The sequence below is a fragment of the Brachycentrus maculatus genome, unplaced genomic scaffold (assembly GCF_059751285.1).
Source record: "Brachycentrus maculatus isolate JH-2025_06_01 unplaced genomic scaffold, ASM5975128v1 h1tg000180l, whole genome shotgun sequence".
NCBI classification, from domain to species: domain Eukaryota; kingdom Metazoa; phylum Arthropoda; class Insecta; order Trichoptera; family Brachycentridae; genus Brachycentrus; species Brachycentrus maculatus.
In genome coordinates this window covers 2,322,317-2,334,465 of record NW_028280931.1, presented here as the reverse complement: position 1 = coordinate 2,334,465, position 12,149 = coordinate 2,322,317, and the positions used below count along the sequence as shown (strand labels likewise).

General features: G+C 30.1%; 1 protein-coding gene across 2 annotated transcripts; it reads right to left on the bottom strand.

Annotated features, from left to right (window-relative positions):
• Positions 1-4,853: 4,853 nt before the first annotated feature.
• LOC148308006 (glutathione S-transferase theta-2-like) lies at positions 4,854-11,863 on the bottom strand. 2 transcript variants are annotated; one of them, XM_088262456.1, is made up of 6 exons: positions 11,467-11,719; positions 11,295-11,382; positions 9,673-9,823; positions 8,445-8,628; positions 7,179-7,348; positions 4,854-5,080 (listed from the first exon to the last, which is right to left on the bottom strand). In XM_088262456.1, exons 1-5 carry the CDS (start codon positions 11,576-11,578, stop codon positions 7,194-7,196), a joined length of 690 nt encoding a protein of 229 aa, XP_088118582.1. In that variant the 5' UTR covers positions 11,579-11,719; the 3' UTR covers positions 4,854-5,080; positions 7,179-7,193. The 2 variants fall into 2 exon arrangements, with proteins under 2 accessions (XP_088118582.1, XP_088118581.1); XM_088262455.1 differs by lacking the exon at positions 4,854-5,080 and having other exon boundaries at positions 7,175-7,348; positions 11,467-11,863.
• Between the last annotated feature and the right edge of the window lie 286 nt (positions 11,864-12,149).

The window sequence follows — 12,149 nt, the reverse complement described above, 5'->3', positions numbered from 1 at the left end:
ATATTGTTAAACTCGCATTTTCATTCCATAATCTACCCTCCATGTTTTTAGTTTAATGTATGTACCTACCTAAATATGTAAATGTATATAGTGTGAATTGTACATATGTAAATGGAATTTGTAATATAAAATAATAATGCTTGGTATACAGCTTTCAAATGATATTCAGATGATAATGTGTTTACATGAAAAAATATAAGAATAGAGATTCGGAAATGGAAAAAATTAAAGAAATGAAAAAAGGTGCTTTTAATTTGGTATTATAGACACCTCTTTTTAGAAATAAAATGACAAAAAGGGAAAAAAAATTCACCGTCATCGAATTTAATTGATAGGATATAATCAAATAAAATTATATTTAATACATATTTATATATAAATAAATTTTCAACCCTTTTCAGTATCCGTCAGTAATGTATGCATTTTAAATAAACTATTTCCATTCATTATCCACCAACAGGATAAAACATACATGTGAAAATTAATAACGTACATTATAAGAACTACATTTAAATAGTGTAAAATAAACTACAGTTAAATTAAATGTTAAATTTAAAAATGTATATTAATAAAAAAACGTGAAAAATATCATGATTTGAATGATTTTCTTCTGTATTAATTTATTTTTGATATTTTCAATTAATTTTCATAACTCGATTAATTGAAAAATTAAAAATAAATACATGAGTTAATTTGAAAAACGATAAAATAACTCATATTATATCTTGATGTAATTATTAAACATATTATTAATGATAGTCGAAATCCATGTATTGTCAATTACATATGTATTACTGTACTGCTAAATATTTATAAATGTGTAAAAAAGGTTGTTAAATTAATAACAAAAAAGCTTCAATGCTTTTCCTTTAAATTAAACGTAAGTACCTAATTAATAAATTGATGTTTTCATTCAATATCGATGTTGCCATCAATTAAAGTTACATAATTGTGATTTTCTGAATTTAAAAATTCAACAATTTGTAATGTTAGGTTGGCAATTGTGATCCCTTATGAGTGTTGTGATATTTAGCTTAAGATCTAATTATAAACTCTTTTTAAGGATACATTTTACGTAAGTTACATTTCATAAGTTACCTTATCATTAAAAATTGATAGCAAATATCATTCATAGACGAACAAAAATGGTTTTAAGAAATTACCATTGTGAAAAATGTAGTTTCACAAGAAATTTAAATGTATTTAGTAAACCTATCCCACAAAAGAATAATTAATTCAAAAATGTCATTCATGTGATTGTAAGAATGCTTCTTTGTGTCATTATATGTTAGTTAATGTGTATGTTAGCGTGTATAATCAAATACTTAAATATTTCAATACGCTACATTCTGCAATAATATACACTATACTTTTACATGTCTGGATTAAAAATCAACTGCTGATGGCAGCCATTTTTTTTATGTGTACACAATATCAGCAGAAACCAACTGCTGATAGTTTAAACACATCAGGAATACCAACGTGCATTGTCTTTGTAAAAAAAACAAAATACCATTAACCACTTAATCACACAATAATTTATTTTAATTCGAAACAAAGCAAAAAAACTGCATCAAATTTCAAATTTTTCAAAAACATACATATTAGTTGACTTTTGATCAGAAAATGCCCAAAAGATGGGTGAAAAGCCATTAAAAAGAAGAAGAAAAAGCCCTATTGCCTACTGGTATTGTACATACTGCCATGCAAAAGGGAATAAGCTTCACGTATTGACATATTTAATGATTACTCGTCAATTAAATGTAAAATGTATATTCTCCTTCAATGTCAATTATATCGAAATAGGTACAAACATATCTAAGAAATATTATTAATTTATACTGATTGTGGCACTGTGGTTATCCAAACGGAGTCAATGTTTATAGGTTTAGGCTTATTTGCTGACAATGTAGTGTGTACACATTTTTGTACAAAAATCTTGCATGATACCTCCATAAAATGATACTAAAAAATCTGGCGTTTTCTTGTTACAACGAATGTAAATAAATACACTAGACATGCAGGGATTCAAAGATAATCCATTCCCTTGATGTAAGTGTGGGAAATCAGTCATTCAACACAAGTTTTTGTGAGTACCTAAGCTTTTATTGTTGTTAGATTCAAGAAGTACATAGATTGTAAGGAAGTACTTAGAAAAACATAAAAGTATTTTTTTGTAATTTTATTTTTATGCCTCCCCATAAAAAATAATTACATACAACATAATTGACATAAGTGTGCACATTAAAAAACAAATGTTACAATAAATGTATTTGATGTATAAAATTGTTTTATTTCCTTAAATTTCATTAAACATACAGATAAACAAACCCTGCAGTAAGCACTTCTAGATTCATCTGTGCTAATAAAAAATGAAGGGTTTCAATTTTTTGACAGTTTTGAAGGAGGTGAAGAAGTCCACCTTTGTAATTATTAGTAACTGGATGTCCCGGGTTCAATTCGGGCTCTATGTAAATATTTCTGATTTTGATTAATTAAAAAAAAGCATAGCTATTAAAGTACATAATAAAAATAACAAACACAAATTATAAAGTCCCAATAAACTGCAATTTAAGAAGTTTCTCAAGAGGTGCATAAATTAAGATTAAAAAAAAAATCAATCTTCTACTTCTGGTCCAGTCCAAGCTAAGGTCAGTTTAGGTTAGGTAAGTAATAAAGGTAGGTTAAATATGGAATGATAATATCTTGGTAAAGAGATATAACCATTTATTAAACTTAAAAAATAATTCATGTACACAAATTTTAATATAATATTACAATCATTAAAAAGGTATTTGTAGGTAAGTATACAAACAAAATATGAGGCCATCACTTTCAAAGTTAACATATTGCTCACTCCTTTCAACAACGTCATATATCAAAAAACTTGATTTTTCAGGAGATCGTTTTTAAAGTTTGAAGATATAATAAAACTTGTTAAAAATAAATACCAAGTCACTTCTTGAACTTTTTACTGTGCAACAAATCTTTTTAGGTATAACCTGAAGGTTTTTTCTCCATTTGAAAAATATTTAGTATATTTTAAAAAAATAATTAAACAATACCTCTTCTTCAAAACGCAGAAACAACACTTTCTGCCCTGTAGCGGGTAAATATTAAGTTAAAAATATGCCGCTTTTACTGGGGTATAGTACATTTTCTGGAAATTCCGAAAACATGCACAACTGAAAATTGACAATTTTTGATATATGACGTTGTTGAAAGGAGTGAGCGATATATATCCCAAACAGAACTTATGATAAAATTAATAAAAAAATAAAAGAAGTCAGTAAATCACAGTAAAAAAGCAATCTATGCAATTGAATTATTAAATGGATTATACAAATGAATATTACATGAATAATATTCATATCATTCATTCGAACCCTTATCTGCATCCCAATGGTGCATAGGGCAATGTTTTTTATAAACGCAGTGTTATCTTGATCATTAACACATGAAGAAAAGGTGATCAGCCCTCCATTTCAGGTACCAGTCCAGGGTAATATTAAATAAATATTAGAGTGACAAAATCACTCATATTTATTTGAATCCCCCCTGGGAATCGAACCTGGGACTTCCAGAACGGTAGCTGAGCGTGCTTACCATTGCACTACGGAGGCGGACAAGCATGAATAATATAATTTAAGGAAAACATTCTAAGATTTTTTGCTAAACCACAGACAAAATTTAATGAGTTTTGTGAAAATTCTTTAAAATTTTTATATCTCGAAACTGAACTGAACTGGTAATCAAAACATGTGTAACTGGTAAACCATTGCACATAAAAAAATCAGGAATTTCTCAAATAATAATCCACAGCTGCTTGCAAATATAAAGTTTTAGTGTAATTTTTTTACTGTATATTCCTTTCAAATTTTAAATCAGTGTAGGGAAAAAAAATCTTTAAAAAACAAAAAAAATAGAAGGCAAAATACATAAATAATAAATTTATTGCTCAAGGATATTATTTGTGCGTCTGAAAAAATATTTTTCTAATTTTCAGATATCTTTGATAAAAAAAATATTAGAAAATCATATAATTTTAATATTTACAATTTGGTATCTCTATATAAAAAAAGTTATCTATCTAATAAGCTTATCTAGAATAAGTTCACTTTGAAAGGATTGGTCTCATGTAAAAATAACAAATTTACCATAAAACAAAGGCATTAAAAAAACTAATATTATAACGAAAAAATGCTAAATCTACCCATCTCCTTTAATCAATATATCAAAATACAATTATACATGTGAAGATAATTTAATTATATGCATACATAATGTCTACCAAAGATAATTTGATTGAAAATATCAGTTAGGTTACATAATTTCATTCATTGATTCGGCAGTCACTTTGTGGTAAAATCTACTCATTTTATATTATTTTTTGACATCTCATCAAAGATGAAGAAGAATATGGAAGTCTGGGCGTTTACGGGGCTGACGACCGTCATCGGCTGGTTTAAGTGATCACTTTACACACGTGTAACATTCACCAATTCTACCCATTATTGACAACCACACTACTCAAATTCTTGGAAGTTCTTTTTACATGAACCAATTTAGAAACCTTGTTCTTGAATCACTAGAACTTCATTAGAGACATCTATTGGTGAGATGTAAAGAAGCTTTTTTTTCTATTCATTTTAAATTTAAGTTGTATCTAATAAATACCACTTTTTCTTAAAATCCATTGTGACACGTGTTTCGGTGTTAGAAAATGATGTGAAATACATAGAAACACGTGTCACAATAGATTTTAAGAAACAGTGGTAAGTAAAACTTAAATTAAAAATAAATTACATAAGTAAAAAAAGACTATCTACAAAAAAGGAAGAACATTGTAAAAATAAAAGAAATTGATTTTTATTTGAAAAATTAGATTATACATAGTCATATTACAATGAGTAACAGGTTCAATGTTGCTATCGTTTAAAACAGTTTGTTTTGGCTGTTAACATTCCAGAAAGTATGAATAAATGTTGCAGTCTAAAAAAAATTTGGTATGAACAAGGTGTTATATTTACACTTAAAAAATAATGGGACTTTTTCGCATAGTTTCTTGAAGTTTTTGTACCGTAAAGTGGGTATACATTGCACCAAAATACTGCATTTTTTCAAAAAATTGTTTATTCAGATCAGGTTTTTTACTTTTTCTGAGGTTTCAACTATTGCAATGTAATAACACATATACCTGTAACATGTCTGATACGTTTTTAAATTTTTATCTATTTTGCCTGTATTTTTTTTTATATTTATATTTTGGTGCAAAGTATCCCGGGGTAAAGTACAACTTTGCACCATGATATTTTCTCTACACTTTTCGTACTAGAATCCAAATTTATGCAAAGTAAAGGCTATTCTACAAGTTTTGTTGCACCTTATGAAGGGTTTTGGCTCACAGTTCACTAAATGCAGATTATAATATTGTATAATTATGGAAAAATAAGACACTTGATAGAAATTTTTTTAAAAATATATTGAAAAATCTAACAAAAATGTTTTTTTTTCAATACTGAAGGTTTAAAATTATATAAAATAAAAGGTGGATATTAAAACATATCGTACTACATAGATAATAGGAATTAAAATTAAATTAGGTCTAAATATGGTCAAGTTCCGGGACGGTAAAGAAACCTCTTTTGGATTGCATTTTCGGTTCTTTTATGGAACCCGCTACATCCTTCCAAGAATATTGAAGAAAGTCATCCTTCATCGGCCACTTCCACGTTTTGATACTCTCCTGCATGGATTTAACAGCTCTGTCTTTCTTTATTTCCAAAATCTGTCCCGGAAATTTTTCTCCTTCATAATGAAATACGACATATTTTCCCACCTTCTTTTTTACTGGTCCTAATGAAACGGAAGAACAAATACGATAGCTGGTTTCAGTCATCGTTTTTGTTATTTTCCCTCTTCCTCAAAGCTTCCGTGTGAACTATAATCAGTTAATGCTAGATATGCTGGAAGTTTCGATGCGGAAGGTGGGATCATTGATGTAGTTGGTTCAGGTAGCATTTGTGTCTCGTCAACGTTCATTCCGACATTTGGATCGTGAGCAATGCTCTTGGTTTGTCGGTATCGTTTTCCTGCGTTTTAAGACTGAATTCTTTGGGTTGAATCTGTTTTCTTCCAAAAACTGTTGAAAACTCTGGCGCACGTCATCGTCATACGCTTTTAATGGCAACCGATTAAGCAACTGACTAGTTTTAGCAACAGTCAAGGTTTTATGTCTTTGCAAAAATGATCTTATCCATTCAGAGCCTGGTACGTTGTTCTTTAATATTCGTACGCTTCTGCCAAATCTATCCAAATAGGCTATTAGAATGTAGCGAATGTTAAAAACACTCATGGGAAACCGTACTCACTCATGTCTACTATGCAGTTTACGAAGGATTGCTCTTCGCCCTTGTCACATATCGGAGGTTTTCCCACAGGTTTTGTGTGCTGACCTTTAAGCTTATAGTTAATCGTCCTTCTGGGGATTTTCTTCAGCCTTTCTTTGACTGATTGTACCATTTCGAATGGCCTCCAAACACTGCTCCACTCTCTTCGGTGTAAAATCGCAGTATCGTCTGGCATAAGGCCGCTGTTTGTGTGTTCTTGACATTTTTGAAAAAAATATACCATCAGGAATTAAGTAAGTACACAAAACCAGTAGATATTTAGCAAACATGTCAAGTTGTATTAGCCGTTTTAAGACTTTTCATCAAATTAATTAACTATGGCCTTTTGTGGATACTTTGCACTTGGTGCAATGTTACCCCAAATGTGGTCAATACAAGTCAGTTCTTAAAAAAATATTATTTTTACATAAACTTGACAACGTAACTAATAAATACAGCATTTGAGAAAAGCAGGGCCTATCTACCTACGATTTAGAGACCACTCACTTGTTGTAACTAGTTTTAGTATACTGATTCCACTGGATTTTTTCGGACACAATTTTCAGACAGAAAACTTTCTTTACGTTCGGACAGGAAAAACGCATTGAAGCAATAGCGACCGACTGTTACTTCTATAAACTAAAAAGTAGATTGAAGTGCCATCTATCAGAAACAATAGAAAGTAGAATGAAAAATTACATGTATCAGAGATGACCAGCTCTACAATTTCTTTACAGAAGGTGGTGCAAAGTATCACCCATGGTGCAAAGTATACCCACTTTACGGTACAATTATCGTAAAAAATTAAAGTTTAGATGATGCTTTCGAAGTGGCCTTGGCAGCAATCTTGTTGAGTACTGTGTGAGCCTCATCGTAGTATGGATTTAGTTCTGACCTGACGCGTTCCATCCAAGCTGCAAGATTTGGTCGCCCCACTTTAGGATCATACCCCGCCATTCCTGTAATAATATATTTTATAAGCTTGTTATAAATGGGAAGGATAATATTTATTTTAAATTTCTTAAAATAAACAAGATAATCTGTAACGATAAATAGGGTAATATCTGGCAAGAGTCTACGAGACAGAATAAGGAATGCCAGGATAAGGGAAATATGCGAGATCGAAGATGTCTTTAGGTGGGGAAGGCATCGAAGGAGACAATGGTATGCGCATGTGAGGAGAATGGAACCATCCAGACTCACCCACATTGCACTGTACGGCCAACCCCAAGTCTACCGACAACTCCAGGGCAGACCAACAAAGAGATGGATCGACATTGCAGGAGGCCAATCTCTCTTAAAAACAGGCCACAAGGCCTACACCAAGCGGAAGAAGAAAAGTAGGAACAAGTTTTGGATTAAATAAGAAGTTTCTTCACAAATCATAAAGCTATTTGAGTGAGATTATTGATTTTTAAAATCAAAGTTCTTTCATTCGTAATCTAATCTACTTGTCAACTCTTTTTTGCATACATGAAGACTGATAAGATTTTCATAATAACCAATTCAAATAGCTTAATCATGACTTTAATACACACGGAGTTTATTTATTTGTTTTGCAGGTACATATTAATTTTTGATGGCCACTCTAAGTTTTTTGGTGTTGTAAAACTGAATAAAACCAAGACTAAATTACATTTTTTCTGCTTAAAAGTTATCATAATTTAAAATTTGTGTTTCTGTCATCAAATAAAACTGATTTTACTTTTAAAATAATAAATTATAGATTTTAAAAATTCGAAATGAGATGAGATATTCCATACTTCCTCTTTTTGGCGTGCTTTTAATAGAATTTTTTTCCATTTTATTAAATCTACTGTTATGATTGAAAAATAATTCTTCAATCTTAAAGTCATTTTTTGTAATGATTTCTTTTGCTACATTATTTTTTTTAGCAACTGCCAAACATTTTCTATTGGATAAAGGTCGAAAAAGTTTCCGGTCATCCAACAATGGAAGTTTTTGCTTTGTCATACGACTGTATATAGATGTGCCTAACGGATCATTACGAGGGTATTATTGGGTAAAAAAATAGAGAGTAAAACTAATACTTACTCGGTTGCTCGACTTCACAAGCTCCAAATATGTCGGCAACAGTCAGAGTGTCACCGACAATAAACTTGGTTCCTTTTCCCAGAACTTTTTCTTCAAATACATCCAAAGCTTCTAACATTTTCTTGGTCTGATTTTCTACTCTCTTCTCACTGGGTTGCTTACCGGTCAGCATCGGCTCAATAGCCTGTTAAAAACATTTTAGAATTCAAAAGCAAATCACATATTATCAAATTTCCATATTCGTCATTTATGTCAAGATCAAAGTGAATTGGGTTGCTATAAATGATTATTTAGCAAGCCAAAAACCTTAGAGGTGCAGCAATATGGCAAATAAAGTTGTTTAAATAATTAAAACGGAAGAAAAAGTCAGGTATTTAAATGTTCAAAAGATTAATAATAATTTAATTTAATTATCACTATTTTTTATTTTTTTTTTATTGAATAATTATTTTTTTACAAAAACATATTTAAATAAAATATAATAGTTGGTAAATAAACAATACATTTCAATATATAACGTTTCTACCTCTCTAATAAAGTAGACATTTGTGTTTAGAGAGGGAGTTCGTTTTACAATTTTTTTTTAAACAAAAGTAAAATAAAATTAAAATTAAAAATAAAACTGATATTAATATTCACTTAGTGGTAATTTCCATTCATTTTAAAGTTTATATGATAAATATCACCTATTATTGTAATATATTCTAATTATTCTACTACATCAAACTCTATATTGAAACGTATTGTAAAGCAAAAGTAAGCCTAAATTTAGCTGCATCCTACTGATGTTGAAGGAAGGTAATGAGTGTTGTTTTTGTATTTTTTTTTCATTGGAAACATGGACAATAGAAGGGAGACTTTGTTTTTTTTTTTTAAATATTGTTAATGACACTGTAATCACTTTTATTCATTTCTTTATTAAAAAAGAGCCTACAATGGGGAGGAATGTTTTTACATTGTATTTAGAACTATCCTTTTTATATGCATCAAAATAATTACATGTATTTGTTCTACTGCAGTACCATACGTGTTTTATTTTCTCCATTTTTATTCCCAAAAGCAAATTAAATTGCCAACAGAGTTTTCAATATGTATGCAGCATGTAGCCTTAAGCAACTGCCCAGTGTGGCCATGCCCTAAGGCGGCACAGTATGTTGGTAGCACTGCGGTGTACAGCTATGGGCAACTGACTTTATACCATCACCCAATAGGCAAACAACGATCTTACCAACAGAAGAAAGTAGAGAGCACATGGTGCTCGCAAGTTAAACTGATGCCACAACAAGAACTCATCAACTCGGGAATGAAGTTTACTGTCTGAAGGATAAAACTTTTCAGGGATAATTTTCTCACGTTTTAAATACTGGGCGATGACAACACTGTAACGCAAAGGTTAAAAATATATTATTATACACATTTATTTGGCATTAATTTAGTATGTAACAATTCATTAGGCAAGCTAGAGTTATTGGATAGTTTTGATTAAAGGTTAACTCCAAAATACCAAATTTTCGACAGTTAAAAGGAAATGAGGAAACAAAATATAGAAAATCTGGATTTAACCCTTTCCGGTCCCCCAAAATAAAAAAATAAAAAAATTAGGTGGACAGTTACTTTCCAATTGGAAAAAAATTGTCCTCTGCTCCACATACTGTTGTAATAGATACGAGTGACAAAAATGTAAGCTTGGAATTTAAATAAATAATACTAATGACGAAAAAAATGTCAAATAACATCCGACATGGGATCTAAGAGCAAAAAATCAATGTCGAATGAGATTCGCCATTGGACCAGTAGGGGTTAACATGTTTGCAGTCACTTTTTCATATATTAGTCACTGGTATGGACACACTGATAGCTCAATTATATAGAGCTACCAATAATTAGTGAATATTTCTACTTAATCTTTATAAAACTGAGAAATTGGTTCCATTTATCTATTTCTCAATGGGAGTAAAGCCGTATCTAAAAATAATTTACAAATAACTTACAATATGCACTTTGTGCACTTTTGTGAAACTAAATATTGATATTCTATGGTAGACCCTTTACAAGGGCCTGTTAATATGAAACAGGAATCTACATTCAATGTAATGACTGTCGAACTGCATGATTGGCACTATTTTCTTGTTTATATATTTGTTAAAGGCATTTAATTCATAACAATACAAGTTTAATACAGGTATAAATAATTATTTGCAGTTTTATGTATTGAATGAATTTATTATGAAAGAAATCAATATTAACCCTAATTTACAAAACATACAAAGAATATCTACACATCAGAGCTGTCCGGAAGGCAAGATTAATATATTGTCAAAGTTGCAAACCAAATTTTTTCCACCCACCAGCTAACCTTCTTAGTAGTTTGTATAAGTTTTTTTTGTGTAATGATACTGTCTCAATATTTAATACTAATATTTAATTGTTTTTATCGTTTAAATACAAAATAACAATTAAAAAAATATAAAAACTGAATAAAACAAAAATAATAACTCAAAATGTACAATGCAAATCAAATGCGCGTCAAGAAAAAAACAATATTTTTATAATTTTGCACTGTATAATTGCTCGAGTTTTTTCATCAGTTCAAACCATATTTTAGAAGCCATTTCCCTTTCCCTACTTCCATACTATTTCCAATATAGCAGCAATGTCTATTTACCTGAGCTCCCTCACATGCATCATCCGTATCCCATCAAATGTATTCAATCTGGAGTATAGGACTGATCACCACAGCTTCATATAATTAACAATCAAGTCAACACTGAATGGATCGGATGCGGTACCCTATGCACAATTGGGGCGGATAGGGAACAAAATTCGTGTTTAAAATACTTATTTTCTCACCTTTCTGTAAGAGCAAACCCATTGTGATCAATAGCGGGAACTTTGTTGAATGGATTAATTTTCGTAAACTCGGGAGAAAATTGTTCTCCTGTAATGAGAATGGAAGATATTAAAACCTTTATCGTAAAAAAAAAAAACATTTCGAGAACACAAAAATATTTCAACAACTTACCAGCACGTAAAGCGATAGAAACCGGCTCAAATGGAATTTTAGCAGCTTTAAAAAGTATATATAAAGCTCTAGAGGGCTGAGACATAAAATCGTAATACAATTTTAAAGACATTTTTATTTTGAACTAACTTTAGCTAACAAGTGAAAGAAAGACAATATCAATTCTTAATTCTGTAATAACTGTGTATCGGGCGTTTCCTTATCAATTCTCATACAACCGGTCAAAGTTCATATTATTTATTTATAAGAAGTTTTATAACGATACTCAGTGTTTGACACAGACTAACTATTTTATATAGTGTTTGACACAGGTTTTTGAGACTAACCTAAAAAAATAAATAAAAATTGAAGACAAGACTAATGTCATTTGGCGTTTTGACGTTTTTAATCAAAGATTAAATACAAGTATTGATTGGTATTGAAAATCTTTGGTTCGGTACATGATTAGGTATATAGTAGAATAGTTTGGTATTTGGTAAAGGTTTGGTAGGTAGCGCAATATTTTTGTTGAACGATTTATAATTTATGTTATACAATCTGTAAAAGAACGGAAAATGGAACTAAAGAAATGTCACACACAAAGTTTTGTCAATGTAAACATGTTTACGCTTCTACAAACTTATCTGTAGAACGATTTTCGAATGTAAGCATTAAATCGTGCAAAAAAAATGTGATCATGATTC